The 24127-nt window shown below is 42.9% G+C and overlaps 3 protein-coding genes across 10 annotated transcripts; 1 reads left to right on the plus strand and 2 right to left on the minus strand.

Annotated features, from left to right (window-relative positions):
* Positions 1 to 96: 96 nt before the first annotated feature.
* On the minus strand, positions 97 to 8075 carry LOC119021353 (ras-related protein Rab-3D-like). The gene is made up of 5 exons (XM_037101602.1): positions 7939 to 8075; positions 5602 to 5835; positions 2209 to 2327; positions 1131 to 1255; positions 97 to 998 (listed from the first exon to the last, which is right to left on the minus strand). Exons 2-5 carry the CDS (start codon positions 5833 to 5835, stop codon positions 811 to 813), a joined length of 666 nt encoding a protein of 221 aa, XP_036957497.1. The 5' UTR covers positions 7939 to 8075; the 3' UTR covers positions 97 to 810.
* pld6 (phospholipase D family, member 6) lies at positions 7958 to 15672 on the minus strand. 7 transcript variants are annotated; one of them, XM_037101646.1, is made up of 5 exons: positions 15560 to 15672; positions 13807 to 13988; positions 13069 to 13298; positions 10742 to 11008; positions 7958 to 8096 (listed from the first exon to the last, which is right to left on the minus strand). In XM_037101646.1, exons 2-4 carry the CDS (start codon positions 13974 to 13976, stop codon positions 10746 to 10748), a joined length of 663 nt encoding a protein of 220 aa, XP_036957541.1. In that variant the 5' UTR covers positions 13977 to 13988; positions 15560 to 15672; the 3' UTR covers positions 7958 to 8096; positions 10742 to 10745. The 7 variants fall into 7 exon arrangements, with proteins under 7 accessions (XP_036957541.1, XP_036957549.1, XP_036957507.1 ...); XM_037101654.1 differs by having other exon boundaries at positions 7968 to 8096; positions 10737 to 11008; XM_037101612.1 differs by lacking the exon at positions 7958 to 8096 and having other exon boundaries at positions 9365 to 11008.
* LOC119021392 (transcription elongation factor 1 homolog) lies at positions 15616 to 18638 on the plus strand. Of its 2 annotated transcripts, none has more exons than XM_037101666.1 (4): positions 15616 to 15757; positions 16063 to 16201; positions 16296 to 16366; positions 17592 to 18599. In XM_037101666.1, the coding sequence occupies exons 2-4, from the start codon at positions 16086 to 16088 to the stop codon at positions 17654 to 17656; spliced, it is 252 nt and encodes an 83-aa protein (XP_036957561.1). In that variant the 5' UTR covers positions 15616 to 15757; positions 16063 to 16085; the 3' UTR covers positions 17657 to 18599. The 2 variants fall into 2 exon arrangements, with proteins under 2 accessions (XP_036957561.1, XP_036957571.1); XM_037101676.1 differs by lacking the exon at positions 15616 to 15757 and adding an exon at positions 15766 to 15925 and having other exon boundaries at positions 17592 to 18638.
* Positions 18639 to 24127: the final 5489 nt, after the last annotated feature.

Below are 24127 nucleotides of genomic sequence, written 5' to 3' on the forward strand. Positions count from 1 at the left end.
GTGTCAACACAGTGTGGAATCGTCTCTTATAATTCAAAAGTTGGTTGATACAGAGAAGCAGCATTCATTGATTTTCACAAAAACCAACAGACAATGTATTGAGCCACATCGTTTAATCTCAAATTTTAGAGGGACACGATAAACTTGGAAAATGAAATATTGAACAAGCATTAACGATTAAAACAAGAAAAAAAAAACCCACACACACACATAGGAAACTATAAATTAAAAGCAAATGAGATCATCCCTCCAAAACAGGACGGCGCACACGGATGGATCTGGAATGACGCAGCACCATCAAGGTATGTATGAGCTCAACCTTCAGGTACGTTCGACTTTGGACCGAACAGTTAGTGAGCCTTTTCGTCCTCAGCAGGATCACACAGGGGGGCAGATTCTCAGGATACACAGTGTGCAGTTACGGAGTCACAGTGATGTATTTTCATGCAACACCCACAGGGGGGCAGCATGATTAAAGTAAATCACAGTGATTTCCATTCCATGCCGACCTGTTTGCAACGCCGCTCGTTCAAGTCCTCGCCTGCAACAGGTGCTGTTCACCCACTAGACTAGAGGGAGTAAAGCAGAGGTGTCGGGCAGAAGGCACAGCAGCTCTTTGGCATCTCAGCGTAACAGTCGCATTCAAATTACAATGAAGAGTCGCCACCGAGTCGGGTGAAAAGATCAAATGATAAACAAGGGAAGCCAAGCATCCGTGATAGAATAGCAGTAACATAATGATAAAGTACATTCACAATGAGAGATCGTTGACTGTGAGTATGGAACACGCGTTCTATGAATTTCCAGCTATCAGCATGCGCAGCCGCCCTGGCTGCTGCTGGGCGTCTCCTTCAGGTCGGTTCCCTTGTTGATGGTCGACGGACTGGCCTCACCGTTGGGGCTCTCGTTCATCTTCTCACAGATGGCGTCCACCAGCTTGTCAAAAACCTGCTTCACGTTGATGTTGTCTTTGGCACTGGCCTCGAAGAACTGGAAGCCTGGAGAGAGTGGGAGAGAAGAGTGAGGGATGATTAATAACTGATGTTTGGTTTGTGCGTTCTTGCTGACGGTGTGATAAAAGTGTGTGTGTGTGTGTGTGTGTGTGTGTGTGTGTGTGTGTGTGTGCTGACCAAGCTCTGTAGACAGTCGCTGGGCATCTTCAGTGGGGACCTGCCTATCATCTTCCAGGTCCAGTTTATTACCAACCAGCGCTACTTGTGCGTTCCCCCACGAGTATGTCTTGATCTGGGTTGCCCTGGGAAACGCCAACACAAATGTATTTCACACTCACAATTTCATTGCTGTGCTACTTCATTGTCCTTTTTCCATATATCTCAAAGGTAATGTCGACTCAACCAGCTGCGGCCTTCAAAATTAGCCATCAATGACAATATTCCAGTGTTGGAATGGAACAAACAACATGTACTCACATACAGAACTTAAGTGCAGTCTTGATGTACTTGTACTTTACTTGAGCTTTTTCTGATTCTTTCTGTTTCTACTTACACTGCATCTCAGAGGAAAATATTTCTGGGTTCTCTCATTTTCATTTCATGGTCAGGTTAGTAGTCACATCATTACTTGTAGTGCTTTTAAGGGTTTATGATCCTAAACATATCGTACTACTGTACACGTATATTCTGCTTTTAAAGAAAGAGTTTGAATGCAGGACTTCTACTGAGTGGTACTGATACTTTTATTCGAGTAAAAGATACAAGTATATATATATATATATATATATATATATATATATATATATATATATATATATATATATATATATATATATATCTTTTCATTTGCCAGTATTTATTTCTAATATTTCTACTGTCAATACTGCTGTTGTTCTCTAGGATTTTAATCAGTAGGTCTTTAAGCTTTGAACACAGTAAATATTTTACAATTAGTGGAGGTAAATTGTCAGATATGTGTCTCTATATGAACTCTTTACCGTGTTTGTGGTTATTTGCAGTTTTCCCTTTACTGTATGCTGTTGCTGCAGAAATGGAACAAATTCTGCCAAGTTTTGTTTTGTGTATTTACACAAAGCAAAAGAGCAGCAGGGTGTCTCCAGGTCGTAAGACAACCAATAACAGCAACATAAAAGGCCAACTCCAAACATGTGTCTTCACCTACTGGGTAACAGGCGCACACAGGCGCACACAGGGTGGTTTGACAGCTTGACGTTACACGTGGGGGTTTACTCACCAGTCCTGTACAGCACAGAACGACTCCTGGCTTGTGATGTCGTACATCAGCAGGAACCCCATGGCTCCTCTGTAGTACGCTGTGGTGATGGTCCGGTACCGCTCCTGCCCGGCTGTGTCCTGTAAGGAAACGACACACCTGAGAAATTCTGGGTCTTGTTGGGGACTTTTATTGTTTAAACCACATCTCAATCTCAAGAGGATGGCATGATCATGGTTATATCACTCCCCTTCCCGCATATACAGTATAATCCTTATCATTAACTTTAACAACAAACGTGTTCCTTCCATGGAAAGATTCCTGAGGGAAGAAAAAAAATGGTTAACCTGCTTCCTGAGGAGAAACTGTGAATCATTAACTCTGTTGTAACAGAAGTTGATCCCTCCCTGTTGTTGCCACACCCTGTAAATACACCAGGATGTGCTCCCTGCCTTGCAGCCATGCCTCAAGGGGCAAAATAAAGGTCTTAGTTTTCTTCTTAATGCTCTCTGATTGTGGGAAAACGATTACAGCATTAACAGATTATAGATATGAGAGTTTAACTGATGAATCTAAGGTTTGAATTTTCACTCTGAGGATTTACAGCTTGCACAGGCCCACATCATATCTATGAGCAGTCACACTGTGAGAGTCACAACATGAGATGTTACCACCGTCTCAAACTTTGGTGCAGGGTTTTATAAAAATGAGCTCATCTCGTTTTAATGGCCCCGCGACACCCATTCAGCAGCCATTTTCCCTTCCTTGTGAAAAAGTACGCAACTGTATCATTGTTAGGCAGAGCAGAGAAGCCATGCTATGCTGAATATATTAAGCTAAAAAAAAAAAAAAAGAAAGAAAGAAAGAAGATGTATTACTTTCATCTAACAGCAGTGCTGTGGGTGAGTCCGTGCCTTCCACTAACATTCAGTAATAGATCTGTCCTGGGTGTCAGTCTGCGCAGTAAGCACATTCAGCTCCAGCAGCTCAAACACATGCATCTTTCATGAACCCCGCCGTCTGGGGACGATGTTAAACATCAACTGTCATTAACTCCACAGTGTGAGAAATTAGTTTACGCCACATCCATGACAGGCAGCAGCGTGTAAGAGGGCAAACTAGGGGACGGGGTGACGATAAACAGTGTGTGTTACGTAACAACACTTTCAAAAGCACTTTTCACTCGGCTGTTTTTAGAGGTAAATGCCGTTAATTACCTCGAGTAAATTACAGCGCTGACATTAAAGAGACTGCAGCGTTTTACACTCCGTTTTGCTGATATATTACGTGTCAAACCTGTTTGCGCTCTACAGTGTAATTTTTATCTGTTGTAATGAAAAAGGCTCCCTGAGCTTTCTACTGGAAATTATGAGGAGGCTCTTTAGGCCTCAGTTATATGAGTGTCGCCGCTTTTTATAAACTGATATCTCTGCTGTAGGCTAGCTAGACTATTAATCCTGCAGAACAGGGCTGCCCAAAGTTGGCCCACCCCAAGGTTCATATCAGCCCAACAGATGTTTCAAGAGAAAAAATTTACATATTTAAAGGTACAATATGTAAGAATTTTAGTTGGAAAGATTAAAAAACTAACTACAATTTGCCAACAGAAGGGGAACTATCATGTTGAAGAGGTATCTACTGAAGTTAGCATGCTAACCAGCAAGCCCTGGCCTGGTCTGTCCTGGTGCAAATCTCCCGTTCTAGTGGTGTAAACACCTACACTTCCCCGGTGCTTCCAGCTCACAGTCTGGACCTCTAGCTCCACTGCTACCTGAGTTAACTGACCAATGGTAGCTACTGTTAGAAGCGTTTAGCTCTATCAAAAGAAAATTGTAATTTCTAAGAATGTGAGAGACCGTAATTCTGTGCTGACCTGACTAAAATAAATTATATCTGGGTATAAATTTAGAGTGTTTGTGTGTCATAATTATATCGTCATTCCACAAACAGTGAAAATAAGAAAAAAATTGTGTTTTTATCCAGATTGAGTGACCCAAATCCTTCCTAACAGTGTCTTTGTGCAGATGTACGGGTTAATTCCGACACAACTTGCCCTGGGCTAACAGTTAAACATGCACAGGGGTAGATTAGTCTTGAGATAACAAAAAACTGAGGCTCAAACAAGGTCACTAATTCGATTTTCTTCCAGGCTGTCTGCCATATTTGTGATGTCAATTCAAATACAACGCAACCGGCACCACATAAAAAGCAGTACATAAAAAAACTTGATCAAATAAAACTGCGGACATTAGGTTTTCACACTCAGCGCTCAAACTTTTGTGTGCTGAGTGGAATCAGTCAAACTGCAACTCAGTTTCTGCGCTGAGTAAACATCAGTTTGTATAGTTTCTTATCTGCCAGACTTCCACTCTTTCTTCCTGCCGCAGAGGAGAAACTAGACTGTGTGCATACAAACAGTTTGCAAGCAGGAAGGTGAAGGAAGGTAAAGGATATTCATGAACTTTTCTCTGTGAGTCACTGTGAGGACACTTCACCACAATTTCAACTCCACAGTACAACAGTCCAAGTCAGAAAAAGACAAAAACAAAAGTGCCTATAATACCATATAATAATAATAACAACAATAATGATAATACTACTACTAATAATAATAATAATTGTTATTATTATTAGTATCATTATTGTTAAATATTGCTTTAAGCTACAATAGACTAAGATAGTCACATAGCTTTGTCTGTAAATATCACTTTTGATATTTCTATGAACATTCAGAGTGCATATGAGTACATAATCTGTCGGCAATGGACAAGATTTGGTGTCAGAAGCATTCTGGTTTGCGTTCATAAAGTACTGACCATCATGTTTGAGTGGTCTTTCGTTACATACAGCTAAAGTGGGCCAAAGAGCTATCTCAGAACCCAGCAACCAATGTCTGATGACATTTTTTTTTAAACTAGCTGACATATGTTTATAAATATTGGCCAAAATGTTGTCTGGACATCTCAAGTAGCCAACTGGATTATGAACAATGACTAGCGCACAGGAGAGAAGCTCTTGGTGCGGCTATCCCTTATCCATACATCCATTGGCTACACTGGCTAGCGAAGTCATGACCTGATCTTCAATTGTCTGGTACGTTGGTCTGTCTGTGTCGGTTGGGTTGGTCAAGTGAAGGCTTTAACAGTGTCACTGGTTAGGATAAGAGAGGCAGTGAAGGATAGGTCAAACATTCACCATCCTGGGAAGCGAAATAACGTACACCTAAAGCCCCGAAATTTAGCCTGTTGCTGTTAAATCAGATGATGGCCGACGGGCTCCGAGATCTCACTACTAGTGCCCACTAGCTGGTCCTTGGACAGAGAAGTGAACACTGTGATCTCTTACCAGCATGTAGAGATTAATACTGTTTATATATCTATAATACTTTCGAGTGTCCCAGTATATTTTTCATACCCAGATCTGAAGTTTGACCCGCTTGTCGTTCCTGTAGATGGTCTTGACTTTGAAGTCGATGCCCACCGTGCTGACGAAGGCTGAGGTGAAGGAGTCGTCTGCGTAGCGGAACAGGAAGGAGGTCTTTCCCACGCTGCTGTTGCCAATGATCAGCAGCTTAAACATGTAGTCAAAGTTTTGGTCGGCGGCATCCTTCTGCTCCTGGCCCGTCCCTGGATCTCTGGCTGATGCCATCTGTCGAGGAGACGGATGGATGAAATTCGTGACCACACAAGGACTATGCAAACAACTTGTGCTGAAACGATTAATTAACCAATTCAACGCCAAACATATTTTGCTCCAGATCTGCTGCTTCTCTCTGATAAAACTGTAATTTTCTTTTGCTTTCAGACTGTTGGTCGGACACAACTAAAAGAAACAATAAAAAACACTTTATTTTTCCATCATTTTATAGACTAAAGGCTTAATCCATCAAACAGCAACACACCGAAATACATACAAAAGTCAGAAGTTTATAGATGTATGACATACATCTATAACACATAGTTGAGTCTCACTGGAATACTGGATCACTTGGAAGAGACTGATCCGATCTCACCCAATCTGAATGAATCAGATCGAGAGAGATGTTGCAAATCTGCTCAGTATACAAACTTTCAATGGATCATTTCCCTCTGGTTGGAATACATGCGATCTTTCTGTAGTTTGCCTCATTGGAGATCAACATTAGGGGACATTTTTGGGAGGGAGGGAAACATGGTGGTAGAGAAACAGAACCACTAGAACTTTTTTGTTTTGTGATCTTAAAAGAGTCAAGGATTGTTGAAACACTTTGCTGCTTCGGCTCAGGTGGTAGAACAGTCATCCTCCAAACAAAGAGTCGGGGGTTCAACCACTGGCCCCCTGCAGTTGGCATGCTGAAGTGTCCTTGGGCGAGACACCAAACGTTAAATGTTGGGATCTCTATTCGGAATGATTCCAGTCGGACTGAGGACATACTATCCCTGCAACCACAGCTACTGGGTTGAAACATGCAACAAGTATGTCAAGTATTTCTTCAGCTGATAAACAGTCTATTCTGGGGAGATCATGCAGCTAAAGAGCTGATCTGGGGAGTTGGCATTTGTTTGACATGAGCGATGGTTATGATTTGGCTCCATCAGGCTTGTTTAAACACTGTGTGGGGGTTGGATGTCTGAGGGGACAGTACTGATGCGCTCTAATGTCAGAGTGAGGAATCTCCGCTGTTTGAGAATTCAGGTTTGCCCTCGCATGCCTGAAATTCATCCAGCTGTTGGAAAACGGAGGTGTTGTTTTAAAAATCGTCCGTCTCCCTCCCTCATCCCTTGCGAGCGCTCTCATGCCCGTGCTGTGAATCACGGCCGAGGCGTGCTCCTTCCGCAGTTTCTCCCTCCATCCCTCATCCGCTGCCCTCCCCTGGACATCCGTCACGTGGACACAAACTTATGGGATCAGTGGACGCTGAGCGGTGGGCAAGGGGCAATAGATCCTCCGCCCCTCCTTGTGTGTTTCATCCATCACACATCTAACCATTCGTCGACACACTGACACTCCCATTTAAACGTGCACGCACACACACACACACACACACACACACACACACACACACACACACACACATTTATCTTCCTCTACTCTCCCTCATATTCATCCATCTATGCATCCCTCCTGTCATCATCCATCCATATCTAACCCTCTCCACACTCTCTCCATCCTCCATCTCTCTGTATCATGAGGAGGCTGAGCCATCCATTCAACCACACATCCACCCCACCCCACCCTCCACCCTCCTCCCCTTGCCACAGAGCCTGCACTACACTCCTCCCTGATTGCTGTGATCTCTCTGGAGACCAGCTCAGCGTTTACCACTTTCAACACCATAAAGTAGGTACTGGCCGGCGGGCTCACTGCTGTTGCACAGCGATATCCACGCATGCGCCTGGACATCAGCGTGGAAAAGAAGTGCAAACCGGTGTGCTGGAGGTTTGTAATGCTGCGTGAAAGACAAACAGGCCGCCGTGTTGCAGGACCGACGGATGTTGACATCTGGTCTGAAGTGTGGCTGAAGTTGATGGAAATGGGGTGTGCACACTCTGGACCATGACACTTGTTGACACTCGAAATCAAATCGTATTATTTCTACATGAACCGTCCCCGATACTCTGTCAACATGACAGGGTGTGTGAGACGTAAGCCGACACTGTAGTAACAGTTGGGCTGATTTGCCTACCATACGGCGGCTCGACCGCAAACCTGGTGACATTTAAACAAGCGCTCCGCCGTGACAGAACAGAAAGCTCCGCGAGTGTCTCTCACCTCGGATGTTGTTTACGAGTCTGTCTCCTCCCGGTTTGTTTGTCTGTCGCTCCTCTCCTGCCGTCTTCCACCTCCGCCTCAGAGCCGATGGGTGTGCGCTGCTGTCGGGCGCTCCTCTTCAGGCGCTCCGCTCCCGGATCTCCAGACAGTGCATGTGCCTGTCACCGGGACACGCACAGTGTGAGCACGAGACAAGCCGGCCCGAGTGTGTACACGGCGCTTCCTGTGAAGCCTTTCAGAATAAAAGCGGTTGGAAAACAAATATATGAATGCAGATGGAACGCATATGACTTCAGTCCTTATTCTCATCTGTATAGTGTGTATATGTGCATTTATAAATGCAGACAGCACATAGATTTACACCGTGCACCTACCTGATGGTATTATGCAATTTAACGTCCCCATGAGATTGTGTATGTACAATTGTGTGTATATATATATATATATATATATATATATATATATATACACACACACACACACACACACACACACACACACACACACACACACACATATTCTACCTGTTTCGGTAGATTAGGTTCTATGATCCTGTGTGTATATATCCTTCTGCATGTGTCATATCTGCATGTTGAATAGGTGAATACAATGTGTATGTTCTTTGTTATTAATAATAATATGTTAATTCCTTAATTACTTAACTATTGTTTGTGTCTTTGTTGCATTGATTTTCATTATTCAATAATCTAGTTAGGGCTTTATTGTTTGAGTAAAAAAACGTATCAATTAGAAGTACTGCCAAAACAAACGCACTTCAATAGACCAACTTGTTAATCAACAATTGGTTTAAGCAAAAGTCAGATGATACTATAAAAACACATGACCCACGGGATCTTTAATCTGAAAGTTAAATCCCCCTATTTCCGGTTTTGTCTGCTCCCTCACTGGCTACTTGACGCAGTTTCAACTGTAAACTTCAGGCTGCCCTGCTGCTGTGTGTTGAATGGCGCAGGCGTTACGCACCAGTAACGCATCCGAACTCATGACCTCCAAGTTACATTGATCTTTTGTACCGTGGATAAAATATAGCAGCTGATTCGTGAAGTCTAACATTCCCATTTAGTACGCTAAACTTCCAAGAAGTAAGCTGCTGAATTATTACAAGTCTTCAGTCAAACACAAACCAGTTCTGGCCTTTATCTACAAGCATCAGCCTGACTGTTGAGCAATGCAGGGGAGTCATGCACCCAGGCAGACTGAATCATGCCCAGGCCACAATCAAGTCTACTTGTGTTCGCAAATCTAAAAGGATTGTATTGTGGAGTGAGGAGAATGCTGGTGTGTATTTGTTCTGTAAAGCCTTTTTTGTGATTTCGAGACAAGTACAAAAAAGTACGAGTAAATCATGTCGGAGCAAGAGGAAAACTAGAGCTGCGGGGCAGTGATGCAACAGACCTGCCAAAACTGCAGTGTGGAAGAGGAGTTTTATTAGTGCTTGGCACAACATCTTCCCTGAGACAGCAGAAGCACACCCTGAACTATACAGTGTTTTTCCCCCAGCCCAGACAGTGTAAATTAGAAATATACACATGTAAACTCTGGATTGTTTATCAAACAAAGACATGAAACTCAGATTCCTCGATTATATATATATATATATATATATATATATATATATATATATATATATATATATATATATATATATATATATATATATATATATATATATGTATATATATAGATAGATTATATGATGACCATGAAGAGAGCGTATTAAACTGACAACCTGACTGGAGAACTGTTATACTGCCTAATGTCAACCTGTGATGTAAACTTAAAAAACACTAAAAGATACGTTTACCCAAAAACAAAAATTCTTTTCACCCACATGCTGATGGAAAGTCAGGTGAAGTTTCATAGTCCACAAAAACATTTCTGGAGCTTCAAAGCAAAACAATATTGCAGCATTCTCCTAAATGACTGAAGTAGACGGGGACTTCTTCTAAAATGTAAAAAAAATAAAAAATAAATATTAGTAACAAAAAAAAAATTCCCTACAGCTTGTCCAGCGTAATCCAAGTCCCTAGATGCCTTGAGATCCCAAACTGATGTGAAAAGATGTAATTTATACCCTTGAGGTGCAGGTGAGCTAACGCTTTTAGCCTAGCAACTGAAGTAAAGAAAGGGTGCGAATAGCACCTTTTCAAATTAATTTGGGATCCCGTTGCTTCTGTAGACTCAGGACGAGCACTGGAGCCATTTAATTTACTTATTTTTTTACATTTTAAAAAAAGTCCCTATCTACTTCAGTTGTTTAGGAGAATGCTGCAACACTGTTCTGCTGTTCCAGAAATGTTTTATGGACTAGAAAACATTACCTGACCTTCCATCAGCACAAGGGTGGGTAGATATTGACGGAATTTAAACACTTTTTAAGAACTTATCCTTAACTTAAGAACTTAACAGAAGGAGTCCCCTTAGAACTGGACCAAATCTGTGTTGTGGATATTTCTCATTGCAGGGTTTTGAAGGTCAGCTATCTTCTTATGCCTGTGAATGGTTCAACTACTTCTACTATTTCTAGTCATTGTTCTTTATAAAACATGAAAAAACTAAACCAAAAAGGCACTCTCAACTGTAGAATGAGCCTGATACAGTTTCATACGAAACGTTATTCATACGTTACTCTATAGGAGATAAGTTTTCTTCCGAGATATATTTGAAATTAAGTGGCATCATCTTGAGCGGTAACTTCACTTTAACGTAAACAAGACGCTCAAAACTAGAGGCGACATCACAAAAAATAAAAGAAGATAAAACACTTTGTTGCCAACCTTACAATCTTAAGCCCTAGCTGTAAAGTGAGCGGGGTTTTGGTCACTCGAGCGGTGGTGTCGTGCCGGATCATTGTGCGCCCACAACTTGTGGAACTCCTTGATGAAGGGTTTCACCAGGTCTGGCTCCTCGGTGACGAGGATGTTCTCCATGTTCCCCTGCACTGCTGACAGCGTCCAGTTGAGGGAGCCGGTGATAAGCAGGCGTCCGTCCACCACCGAAAACTTGTGATGCATGAACACAGAGTCCACGCTGCAGCGCACACAGATCCCTGCGAAGAGGACCGACAGGGGAAAGAGTGGAGGGTAATTCTTTCATGCCTTGGAGATGTGTGGAGATGAACAAATATCAATGAATATTCCTGCTCTTTAGAAGTCTTCTAGAAGTTTCTCTTAATAGACAGTGCTGACATGACCTGAGGAGTTGTACAGGGTAAACAAATTTAAATGCATTTAAACTGCTGCTTTGGCCTCATAGACTATTCAAGCCCACGGCAACAACGCTTCATCAAAAGCTTACAGCAGTCAGCAAATAACATTTTAAGTCACATGAATGTTCTCATCTTCACCATAACATCATGAGACACTTGTTTATTTCTTGTATCCAGCCTGAGCAAAGGAAGTGCCTTGGATAGAAAATCTGCAGCACAAAAGTGGAGGAAGGAGAAGGTTCAAACCCAGAGAAATACACGCTAGGGAACGTCTCGTTTGGTCATCGGTCGCTACTCAGGTTCCTATTGTTATTTTCCCCTCTCCTCTCCGTAACGTCTTCATGAAGTAAAGTATATCTCACCCTCCAGCCAAAATCGGCTCTCAACATTACAGCGGCTACATAAGTGCTCAACAACGGAGGTCAACGAGCAGATTACTGCTGCAGTCAGGTTAACAAGCAGGAGTGAAGATAAATCCATTTATTAATCCCAAAGGTTAAAAAGTAATCTCTGAGCTCTCCCCCGACCGATAAATGGGTCCAGATCCGAGCAGACGACACAGATGAGGTGGCCGGCCCCCCCACTGATAGAGATCCCCCCAGTAGAAGAAGTTACATTATGTACATTTAACTTTTTACATCCATTATAAATAATAATACAATTTGTGACAGAGATTTTGACAGAAATAGTTGTTTAATCCTTTGCACAGGTTCACCTCAGCCGCGCAGAATGAAACAGATCTGAGACAGCAGCATTACTCTCGGAGATTTGTTATGTAGACTACTAATTAGATACTGGTATGCAGGTTGTCTCTTGAAAGGTTAAGTGCATTTCACTTTAACAACAAGTGAAAAACAATTACCGGAAATTAGTTTTTAAGAGTCAATTTTCAGGAGCATTTCTCTTAAAAGTGCCGTGTCCCTTTGACCCCCCCCCCCCCCCCCCGCATAATCGCTCCGTGACTTTTTGTCTTTTTTGTAAATATATTCAGATCAACATGAAGAGGGCACAAAAACGATGGATGAGAGTAAATGCAACTAGATAATAAAGATTTGCGTCTCAGAGACAAGCAGTCCAGAGGATGCCCCTTTAGTAACTTTCAGGGCCCATATACATCGGTGAATATCTCCCTTATGAGGGAAAACCACCCCACCCAGTGACAGCAGGTAACACAAGAGCGGTGCCAGTCATATTCAGCCGTTTGGGGATAAAAGGTTTCTGCAGACACTGACCAAACGTACCGGAGACGGTATGGAAAGAGGAGTCGATTGTCCCTCGCACCAAAGACATTTTCATGAGGTTTGCAGTCAACATACACACACACACACACACACACACACACACACACACACACACACACACACACACACACACACACTTGGAAACACTCAACCTAATGAAATTCGCTGTCTGGTTGCCAATTTCTTACTTACTTAATTCTTACTTAACCATATGCAGCGGCAGTAATTGATTAAATGCAGAGGGGCTGGGGGAGAAAGCGAAACAGTGTGAGTCTGACACGTGACACAAAATCTTTGAGAGCTTTGGGAGCCTGATTACTCTGACTGAACCTCCATTCACCCCGACAGTTCCTATCATCTCTCTATTCACCACTAAGGAACCCCAGTGAGACTTACTGACAATGACACTGATAGTCCGAGAACTCAGGGTGAGCACCGCTAGTTGAGTAGTCCCTTCCCGTATTTCAAGTGAAAATTGTCTGTAATAATGATCCCACAGAAGTTGGTGTGACTTTTTTGACAAATAATATCTCTGTAAGCGCTAAATATGTCTCCCTCAGACTACATTTGTGTATATTTTTTGGGGGGGTGCAAAAGGATGCTTTGTCATAGTGACAATTTCAGTCACAGGGTCTGAAGACATTTTTTTTTTTCCCTCACCGGCCTTGCGAAGGACCCCGATCTGGGAACAAGAGATGGCAACGTAGTCCTTGTCAACAATGACCCGAATGGTGACCCCCCTTCTGTGCAGCATGCATACAGCCCTGCTCAGGTCCATGTTGGAAAAGGCAAAGATACACAGGTCCAGAGAGGAGGAAGCAGACAGGATGTGTCGCAGAAGACGGGTAAAAGAGGACTCCACACCATGAGCCAGCGAGCAGAGGCAGGTACTAGAAAAGCAGAAAACAAAAAAAGAAGAGAAAAGGCTGGCTTGTTTAATCATCTGCTGACCTTCTGTAGGGTATACTTGACATGTTTCCGATTCATGTATTCAATCTTTCACCCAGGTTGTCCAGAAAGTGAGGACACCCGCTGTCAGATTACAATAGCTCTTTCCAGCAACATGCTTTGAAGTGTGTTGTACACGGTTTTCAAGCCGGCAAAAATGCAAATATCCCAAGTGCTCTTGTTCATACTTATGTGTAAATTTGTTTTCTGGATGTAATTTAATTTTTTCTTCTTATTATTCAGTGGATAAAAGAATAGTCCTGTGAAGTGAAAACAGATTTGGATGAGGAATGGTAATCACACTGACTAAATCCACTTACTGAAAGCATCTTGGGGCTGAGAATATTTGTATTAGTGGCTATTATCACAACATAGTTAACAATGATACAGGGATAAAATGTACAGTACATCGGTTCCTTTAACTCAGTACAGAGATTATGTCTCGCTTACTCAGATGAACTGGAAGTGAAGATGTGCTCCACACAGACCGTCTCCGTGGGAAAGAAGAGGACCTCGTTGAGGGTTCTTCGAGGCTTGAGGCGGCGGACGAGCAAGACGATCAGCTCCAGGCTTAAAGCGACAGCCACCACACCCAAACCGACCTCCTTCACCGTCCACATCACTGAAAGTTACTACATAACAAATCAAACATGCAGGATAATACAAACATATAAATAGACATTGTGAGTTTTTTTGTTTTTACATGACAATGAACATTTTCACAAAGGTCTCATACAAAATGAATCACGATTATACTATGGGTCTGAAATTTGAGGTGCTTTATTTCGTGGTGTTACGTAATGTAAATTCACCAGCTTGACGCTGTCACACAAATCCGACGTTAATGAGCATTTTCTCACCTTCTACAAACAACAAACAAAAATAATCTGCCGATGAGTCAGTGAATAAAATAATCATTATTTGAAGATCTAATGTAATGTAAAAACAGAACATATATACACTGCATGAAACCTCAATTAATATTTTTAGAATCATGTAGCAGACACAATGTTTTGTCCTTCTCCAGTGCTTTAACGGAACAATATATATTTACTAACTTTGAATGCCTTTATTGTACTTTCACTCAGTAGGTGCTCTGTTAATTAATAACATCTCTAATCCCGTCGCCATGAAAGATTTTTGTCAAAGGTCGCTTAGTCTGGGGTGTATTTTCCGCTGCACTGACTGAGTGATAATCAAACAATTATAGGCATTTTACAGGAGGAAGCAACGTGTCTATACGCTTCTCCTTGACAATAAGTTGCTTCTTGTCACTTTGATCATGTAGATGACAAGAGTCTATAGAGTATATAGGCTAGAATATAGTATGGAGCTGAGCATTTATGGTGTATGGTTTCAAGAATATTATAGCTCTGAGACGAAACTGACAGGGATGCCATGGACTTATCAAAATACAGCACAGCTAGGTTACTAATATTTCTGAGCCATGGTCGGGACCACGGATTCTCACTCATTTAGAAGAGAGATCAATAAGTCAGGCAGATTAAGCTAACATATTCAACTCAGAAACCCCTCTGTCCCTGAACTGTCTGTGCTGTTAAGGGGATGGAGAATTGGGATGGCAGGTTAACAAGGAGGATGCATTCTGGTCATACTGTTAAAAGGAAGGGAGCAAAGACTGCTGCATTTTGATCATTTTGTGAACAAGAATGGATGCAGTTTAGTCAGTTTGTTAACAAGAGGGATGCATTTTGCTCATTATGTTAACCAGACAGATGTATTTTGCTCATGTATGGCATCTTCTCTCCTTCATCCTCAAATTGCAGACTTAAATTAAGTAAACCTTGTGAATACAGAGCATTTACTTTTCCAGTACTTTTTTCTTACATATTTCTCTTGATTATTGTTGTGCAGGACTAACAAACCCCCTTATATGTGAAAGCCTTACACTGATAGACAATAATTCTGAATTCACTTTCTATAGTTACAATACAGTGTATTCACTGGGTCTCTTACTTGTTGATGAGCTAATGATGCATGGTACAAACTACACTAACTTCGGTGACCATGTCTTGATGGTCATTTGTAACGTCATCATATCGCATCAACACCTATCACTGATTAAATGTGACTACACCAAGCTGACCACCGAGATGTATAAAGACTTAACTTTACATTTCCAGCATGTTGGAGGCCATGTAAACATATTAAACATGGAGGATTTTCACGCAACACACCCAACCTGAGTTAGCTTCTGTCGCCACCACGCGGGCTGGTGTCAGACGCTGGGACGTCAGTCTAACTGACATGTCCGTGAGCCAATGACTGACCGTCAAGCGCTCACGCTCTCCTCTAATCATTTAACGCGAACAGTTGCCGGTGGCGGGTCTTCAGAAAGCCTTTTCCTCATAACCACAACGTGAGTTTTCTACTTCCAAAGGTAAACAAGGCTGAACTTTTATAGAATAACTTTATCTAGACATATTTGGTAGCTGCGACCAGTCGAGGCACAGCGAAAGACGTCTTCTCACCAGCTTTCTATTTAATTCGTCTTTTTATTGTAAAGCGGTTTATGTTTTCCTGGGGATCAACAACAAACATGCTAACGGTAGTTAGCCTGCTAACTTTGCCAACAATATGGTGCCAGAGCTTCTGACCCCAGCTGTTTTCCAGACTGGTGTTTTCCCATGCTTTGTGTGTTGTTCTCCACGTTGAAGCCGCCGTGTCTTTGTCTCTCTCACTTAGAGACCTGCTTCGGTTTGTGCACAATGGGTCGTCGCAAGTCCAAAAGAAAGCCCCCTCCGAAGAAGAAGATGACGGGAGATCTGGATTCTCAGTTCACTTGCCCGTTCTGCAACCACGAGAAGTCGTGTGATGTTAAAATGTACGTAGAGTTTTTGCCGCATGCTCATTCCAATATGACTTGAATCCATTTGTTTGCTGAGGTGATTGTTGCCAACTTTTGAATTTGTCGACAGGGAGAGGAGCAGAAATACTGGGATAATATCATGCACCGTCTGCTTGGAGGAGTTCCAGACCCCCATCACTTGTATCCTCACTCATGATAATAACTGTGCAGTGTCGAAACCCAGTTTTATCAACTTTTGGCATGAAAGTTTTGATCATTTTGATCAACAAATCAATCTCAAAGACCTGCTTACTTGGTTTTTCAAGGCCCTTCGACTGGATCCTATTAGGGGCCAATATACTCTGTCAGAAGTGCCTGTCAGTTGGTTGAAAGGGTTCAGAGGCTCCCTTCCCCCACAGCTTTCTGATACCGGGTTAATCGGGGATGTGTCTGACCATTTCTTACCAGAAACTGACATTCTCATCCCTTCACATTATGATTGATCAGCTTTGTTGAGGTGAAGAAGTAGTCTGAAATGCTCTAGATGCATTTCATCCACCAAGTAATGCAGTTAAGTTACACCGTTAGGTCACCAGAGTATGCCGCGGCCCACCATCTTCATCAGCAAAGAGAGTTTGCTCACTTGGCAGTAACTACAGTGAAATGGCTAAATATTTTTTCTTCATCATTTTTGCAGTGGGTGAACAATAAAACTGCACATCACAACCAACATCTGGTACAGAATAGCATGGATAAAGCCTGGATGACTGTATTGTTATTCTATGATTGTGGCATCATCAGAAAAAATATTGCTAAATGCAGGGAAGGTGGGGTATGTTTGGCTGTATCTACATTTAAAATGACAGATTTCAGGAAAGGTTAGAGGTGAGAGAACGTTTCTTCACTTTCCTGTTACTCAGCAAAAGCTCAGCTTTCCTTGTGCATACTGAAACAACAGGCTATGTTTTTAATGTGCAAACTCTGGAGATAGTTCTAAGAAATGTCTTTTTTTTGTTTAAAATAAATAGCTGAATAGACTGAAAAATAGCAGATATTTCTTGATCTTACTCTGTTAAATGGTGCAGAGATTCATAATGTGATTATGGCTGGAGGATCGTTCCCCCTACAACCATTCTTTCCTGGCAATCGTTCACATTTTGTTTTTCCTTCTGTATTGATTTCCAATATATCCCCATGGTCTGCAGGGATATAAACTCTTATTTTAAGGATTTTTTTGGGCCTTTCTTGGCTTATTGATAGAACGGTATAGAGAGAAGACAGAAAACATGATGAGCGAGGGGACGATGACACGCAGCAACAGGCCTCTGTACATGGGATGTGTGTTCTACCAGCTGAGCTACAGGGGCGCCCAACTGATATATAAATGCAACAACATTCTTTTTATCCTTAATACATTGCTCTTCAGATCTGTCAGAGCCAGTTGACGTGTACAGCGATTGGATAGATGCCTGTGAAGCAGCCAATCAGTAGCCCTCATGGAGCTGGATGTCTTTCAGGAACAGGATGAGGATGTGTCTGGCGGTGGTCGTGGGCCCAATACGATCAAGCTGGTCGAGGGACATTTATGAATCTCTTTAGCACAAAGTGGCTCTGAAGTGTTCCTGTTGTCTTCTCCAGTTTCTGCTTAAGCCACAACACTAGTTCTGACTGCTGGGATTGACGACATCATTTGTTCTATTTGTTGTAACCTGATATATCTTAAAACATTGAGTGTTTTCAATATTTTTTTCCTTTTTTGCAGCTCAGGCAAGCTTTTAAACAGTAGCTGTTGAAGATTGTGAAATTGTGTTCCTTGATTTTTATTTTGTGTTAAACGGCGAGATATTGTGAGCTGCACACATATAATTTAAATACAAGAGGCATCCCTTTTTGGCTTTTTTTAAAAATGTGAAATCAATAGAACATAACACTTTTTAAGTAAACATGAGAGAGTGGTGTGAATGTGTGGCTCTTAATAGAAACGGGTTGAAAGCACTCATTCTCTCTTACAAACTGAGACCAGCAGCAGGACCTCAATTTCCAGGCTGGCCTTCACAGTCCAGGCATAATGTTACGGGTCTCGTTCACAGTAATTATTACCCACAGCTCTCCTCATCCTCATAAAGAGTTGTGTCACAACATTAGGTCATTCCAATGGAGAGAGGAATGACTGTGTGTAAGCTTAGCTGCTACATTCAAAAGTTTTGAATTGTTCTTAAATCATTCTTTTTTTTTTTCCAGTTGATTGTGCGTTTATAGCTTACATGTTCAAGAAATTAAACATTTTCAAGAAGTACAAATGATGTTTGTTGTTAAGGACATGAGTACAAAGAAATGTCATCTAATCCAGAAATCAAGTTACAATATTGGGTGTTATTTTCCTATGCAACAGTCATCAGTGTTAATAGCAACATTATGAATTTGATCAGTGTGATCTTGGAAATAAAAGAGCAATAAGACTTGAAACCAGGAAGTGTTGTTCGGTTTTCTTTTTATTTTATTGTGTAATAAATTAAATGTATTTTGAGTGCATGATAAGAAAAATAATTCCAGTCAAAGCATTACAGTGAGTCAAATATTCACAGATGTGACAAACGCTCTTTCTTTTAGTGATCAAAATGTGTTTATGCAACCTTGATTTGGATTAATCAATATAACAGCCTTAGTTTTATGATTCGTTTATTGATTAAGGTAATAGGAAACCAGACAAAATTATTAGATCTGATGTGGCCACATCCTGTGCAGCACTGAGCACCACCAGCTGGTGAAAAATGGAGGGGCAACTTCAGAAATACCAATTAAGCTTCAGATGAATAGTCGAAGAACCTGAAATTTAATAAGGATCATTAATAAAGTCAATAAAATCAACTGTGCTTTTAAAAAAGCATAAATGACTGCCTTGTGTAGAGTATAAAACAGATGAAATAATCAAATTTGAATGAGGTGAAAGAACAGACTCAACTTCCAAATGTGTGGTTTTTATTTGAGTTCGTACCATTCCACGGTTCCAGTTTTGATTCAGCGTTACACATAGATGTGGCAAGCCATTAAAAACAGGCTTTTTGATTGGACAATGGGACACCCTCAGCTCGTGAATGGAAGGAGAAACCAACCAAAACACATTTTACTTTAATTACAGCACTTAAATCCAAAGGCATCAAAGACGCTGGCGGTTTCAAAGTGAAATATCTGAGTAAAGTAAAAGCTTCTGATCTACTCTCCTGTGGCATCTGTGACCGTGGCACATTTTTAGGAGTCCAGCATCCATTCATCCCCGCAGAGCACGGGATGTAGCAGATCACAAATGAAAGAAGACACAGTGTAGCAAGGCTGTGCACCAGGCAGCGCTGAGTGATAATAGATGAGATGTGGAGTGCCTGCCTGGGCTCTCTCCACCCAGGAAGAGTGTGTCCGTGCATGCGCGCGCTGCTCTGCATTGTGTTTGATGATGGACCCCAGCTGGAGAGGTATTGCCGACGCCTTATGAAACATGCTGGAGGATGATTACAATGGAGAGTGATTATCACTTAGTCTCTCATCTGTCTCTGCACGTCCCCTCCCACTCCCTCCCCCTCTCTTCTATTTCTCCTCTCCCATTCAGCACGCGAGGTCAAGTGTCACCCCGTCTCCGTTGTCAAGGCTGCCAATCACCCACACAGTGAGTGCGCGGCAACTGTTGCCAAGGAAACAGAGCGATTCGGGTTGCTAGGCACCTGGAGCTGTGCTCACAATAGTCATTTTGTTGCTTAGAAGCACACACACACACACACAAATACACACAAAACCACATAAAGAGCTTTGCCCAATCAACAAGTTTACACAACGTGAAGATTTGAATAACCATAATTACATACTGCGCTAATAAATAAGAGATTTGCTTACGCAGGAGTAAGAAATCATAAAATAGTAGATGATAGGGGTGTAATTTATCATGGGCACATTTGCGAAACAGATGCTAATATATTGCTGAATTTGCAATGCAATGTTGATTTTCTAATTTATAATACTTAGCAATAATGCTAATGTACCAAAATGTAATTCAGGATGTTTTATTCCAACACCTATGCTACCTGATCAATCAGCTTGCCCCGGCATCCAAGATTTCTTCAGACCTACAACTCAACTTGATCAATAAAAGACATAAACATCCATCATTGTGACTAAAAATAGTTACCCATAAAATCAATCAATCCCCTTATTTCCCCACTGGCACACGGACCCGGTGAACCTAGCTGCGATGCGTGTGCATCCATATATGCAAGGGGATGTATCTGTGTGCTTGTTTTTATTAGATTCATCAATCCCCAATTTCCCTACTGGCATGTGGATCATGTGAATCCTCATGCAGTTTATGTGTGTGTGCGTGTGTGTGTGTGTGTGTGTGTGTGCGTGCGCGCGCCTGAGTCTCCGACATGACAGCCAGTCAGCTGAGCCGAATGCTGAAATGTCAGCAACGGGTGCAAGCCTTGACATGTCCTCATGTGTTACTGTCTCCTGTTGCTGCTACAGGCATCAAACTCTCACACATTTTTAGCTTGAGCCGGGGAGTCAAAAATAGGAGAGCAAGAGTAGTCGGTTATGCAGTGGGATGATGGTTATGCACAGTTAAAATGTACCATCCCATGGCATCGCGCCTGCACAGGAAGCCCGAACATTTCAGCGCAGGTTTTCCCTTACAAACTTTGCGAGGGAAAATGTTTGGCGCAGAGTGTGAAGGGCTGTGAAAGACACTCATCAACTGATAAGATTATGGGCTCACCTGTGTGCACGACTGACTGACAAGGGTATGTAATCAAGAAGGTTTGGAATTAACGTCTGAGTCTGGAGACTTTTGTGTTAAGCTCCCTGAACTAATGCCCGGGGGGTTTAGCTTAGTGGCACGCTGCGAGTCTTCCCCACCAGCACCTCTGCAGGAGAGCCCGAATCTAGCCAGCGAAACAAACTCATTTCCTCCACAGGTGTAAGGAGTGACATGGTTGATAAACCCACGGTGATAAAACCTTTTCAGCGGCTGGATTTGATTTTGGCTGGCCCTGATTGCGTTCTATTTAAAAACCTTTCCGACTGAACAAAATAAGCCCTCTTTTCTATAAAAAAAAAGTCACCTCTGGGTGCTTCATTAAAATAAAATTAAAAAAAACACCCCCATGTCTTTCTGTCACCTCCTCAGCTTGGCTATACATTGATACGTGTCTGCCATTGTGCTCGACTGAATAGAGTCTGCCTTTGGTCCCATGTAGATGATGAAGCTTCCACTCGACTACGCGTATTCTCAAGCAATAACATCCACATCTGTATTATCAACCCAAGAATACCCGTGGTCGAGACCGGAGCAAAGAGGCCCACCTCCTCCTTCCCCTCCATCCCTTCCTCTCTCCTCCCGGCTCTGGAGCTCTCCCTCCTCGTCCGCTCGAATCCCTTTTTTCGGCTCCCGCATTCCTGACTGAGACTGCAGCGTGGAGGGGAAGGAGGAGAGGTCCGCGTGGAGGCAATTTCTTTAAGAGCTGCACCTACGATGAGAGAGACAATGGAGATCACAATTATCCTCGAATAACAATGCAGCAGCAGGTTACAATACACATTTCACGCACGCTTCGACTCACATCTTGAGCTCATTGTTAGGCTAATAAGCCGATTGTAAGTTTTACGCACCAGCCGCACACACAGACGCACACACGGGCAGCCCGCGATGCATCTTTACCTGGGCTGCACCGAGTAAACAGATTGCACTGCCAACAGCTAGTCCCTTTGCTCTCCCAGGTATCAAGCAACCGTTTAGCCGAGCGCCGAGGGAGAGGGCAGGCTCACCAATTATCAAATAGGTGTCAGTGTGTGTTACACCACACCGAGGGGGGAGACTGATTACCAAACAGATGTTCAGCCCTCACCTCCATCCCCTCCTCCTCACCTCATGCCTTCCTTCGTTCTATTTTCCATTCCTTCTATTCCACCCCCCCCCTTCTCCCAACCATCCATCTCTATCTGCCCATCTTTGTCTCCTCTCCCCTCTCCTTTAGATTCTCCCCCCCAATCTCCTCCCCCCCGGTTTGTCCCACGGAGAATAAGGCCGACTCTTCCCTATCCACACTTGCCAATTAGAGACTCGCTAGTTGTCAATCAACAGCTGAGGAGGAGAGAGAACAAGAGAGAGGAGGGGAGTCGTTGGGAAAAGAGGAGGCTGGGGGAAGTGTGTGTGGGGGGGGGGGTGCATCAGCACCACAGACAGCTCCCCGTGGAAAACTCAGGCTAGTTCACAAACATGACTTGACTGTCTTTCTCTTTTCCCACTTCCTCTTAACCCCTCCTCGCTAATTGCCCTGATCCCTCTGTCGTCATTCACGTTCTGGCCCTGCGTTTACCCTTTCACCCCTCTCCTTCCTGCTTCCCCATCCTCCATCCTCAGATCAGCACGTTCCTCCATAAAGCATCCTTTCGCCCATCTAACAAAAAAGAAAAAAAGAAAAAAGAAAAAGAAATTGACACTCCCGGAGAGTTCCCATTTGCCACCGACGATCCTCTCACCTCACTCACACCTGTGATAGTCTACATCCGAACCCGCTGTCATTTGCAAAGGGGGGCTGCCAACGAAACTCGGCCGGGCCATCATGTCGAGAAGATCTTGACACTCGTCTCCCTCATTACCTATCCTCCTCTAGTCCTCTCTCCTCATCTCATCTCATCTCATCTCATCTCCCTGTGTTTCTCTCTCTCTCCTCGTCTCTTCCTCCATCCCAACTGTCCATGTCTGGGGCCGCTGATGATGACAACTCAAGTGGACGTGTCTTCTGTTCTCACCAAGAGCTGTGAAGAGATGTACGTAGGTGTCAGAGATCTGGTGTAAAAATACACCCTGCTGCTGCCCTCTTCACTACACAGGACCGGTCTGTGTCTGCTCGGTGTCACTGGAATGTCTCCGTCTAATTTGAAGACATGCTTTAGTGTAGTTTTTAGCTGTGTGTGTGTGTGTGTGTGTGTGTGTGTGTGTGTGTGTGTGTGTGCTTGTGTGTCTATGTGAGCAATGAGAGAGTCACTCTCACACACAATGGGTGTGCCTGCAGAAAGCACTATTAAAATACGTTTTCTGTCACCTGTCTGTTTTACATTTGACAGCTTGTTCCCAATAAAAGCTGCACGCGCCAGATAAAGAACTTTGTGTCATGGCAAAAGACATCTGGTTTGCATTTAAAAGAAAATCCATTTCCTGAATTGACTTGATTGAAAGTGGACTGGCTCCAGCTGGAGGGCCTAATGAAAGCCAATCGGTCTGCGCCTCATATTTACGTCTGACGCACACAGACCTATCAATCCTTTAATGTATCTGGTGCTTTCGGATAGGATGCAGAGTCACAAGTGGCCGTGCCAGAGGAGCAGGAAGACAAGACAGGCCTGAGATGGAGACGGAGGCCGAGGCCGAGCGGACTCTGGGGCTGCTGCTCGCACATTACCGCCTAATTGCTTGGAACTAAAGGCGCTGTTATGAGGATGTTTATGCCTATGCTTGCAACAGCAAATCTTTCCAGTCATTTTTTGGCTACAGCATGCAGCCCAACAGTCACCACCCAGACAAAAACAATAAATAAATAAATGACCAAGTGATGGCTATTGCAAGAAATTCAGCTTAGAGTGCAGAATGAGTAAAACTTTCCGCAGAGGCACTTTGGTTTTTCTTAATCTTCACTGGGGCCCGAGTACACACAGGCTCCAGTTGGCCTACTAGCCCAGATAACCAGACAACCAACACACCACTGTAAAATTGCAGATAGCCAGCAGCAGCAGCAGCAGCAGCAGCACCTGTCTTCTACGTGACAGGCTTGGATATTAAGCTTTCTTTGTTTGTAAATACATCCGCTTGCACTCACAAGGAGAACCCAGTTCAGAGGGGCAAGCCTGGATTGAATCTTTAACCCTTCACAGGGGGGAGTGTGAAAGAGAATTTTCTATGTCATTTTATTTTTCCAACCA

Source organism: Acanthopagrus latus, chromosome 1, assembly GCF_904848185.1.
Source record: "Acanthopagrus latus isolate v.2019 chromosome 1, fAcaLat1.1, whole genome shotgun sequence".
Lineage (NCBI taxonomy): Eukaryota > Metazoa > Chordata > Actinopteri > Spariformes > Sparidae > Acanthopagrus > Acanthopagrus latus.

What these genes read in the sequence shown, in the direction of transcription:
- LOC119021392 (XM_037101666.1), top strand. Translation starts at nt 16,086, where the DNA reads ATGGGTCGTCGCAAGTCCAAAAGAAAGCCCCCTCCGAAGAAGAAGATG. An exon ending in AAGTCGTGTGATGTTAAAAT is followed by an intron (nt 16,202 to 16,295) that starts GTACGTAGAGTT and finishes ATTTGTCGACAG; the next exon opens with GGAGAGGAGCAGAAATACTG. An exon ending in GTTCCAGACCCCCATCACTT is followed by an intron (nt 16,367 to 17,591) that starts GTATCCTCACTC and finishes ATTGCTCTTCAG; the next exon opens with ATCTGTCAGAGCCAGTTGAC.
- LOC119021353 (XM_037101602.1), bottom strand. Translation starts at nt 5,835, where the DNA reads ATGGCATCAGCCAGAGATCCAGGGACGGGCCAGGAGCAGAAGGATGCC. An exon ending in TTCTGTGCTGTACAGGACTG is followed by an intron (nt 1,256 to 2,208) that starts GTGAGTAAACCC and finishes GGCGTTTCCCAG; the next exon opens with GGCAACCCAGATCAAGACAT. An exon ending in GCGACTGTCTACAGAGCTTG is followed by an intron (nt 999 to 1,130) that starts GTCAGCACACAC and finishes CACTCTCTCCAG; the next exon opens with GCTTCCAGTTCTTCGAGGCC.
- pld6 (XM_037101646.1), bottom strand. Translation starts at nt 13,976, where the DNA reads ATGTGGACGGTGAAGGAGGTCGGTTTGGGTGTGGTGGCTGTCGCTTTA. An exon ending in TTCACTTCCAGTTCATCTGA is followed by an intron (nt 13,299 to 13,806) that starts GTAAGCGAGACA and finishes CTGCTTTTCTAG; the next exon opens with TACCTGCCTCTGCTCGCTGG. An exon ending in CGGGGTCCTTCGCAAGGCCG is followed by an intron (nt 11,009 to 13,068) that starts GTGAGGGAAAAA and finishes TCCTCTTCGCAG; the next exon opens with GGATCTGTGTGCGCTGCAGC.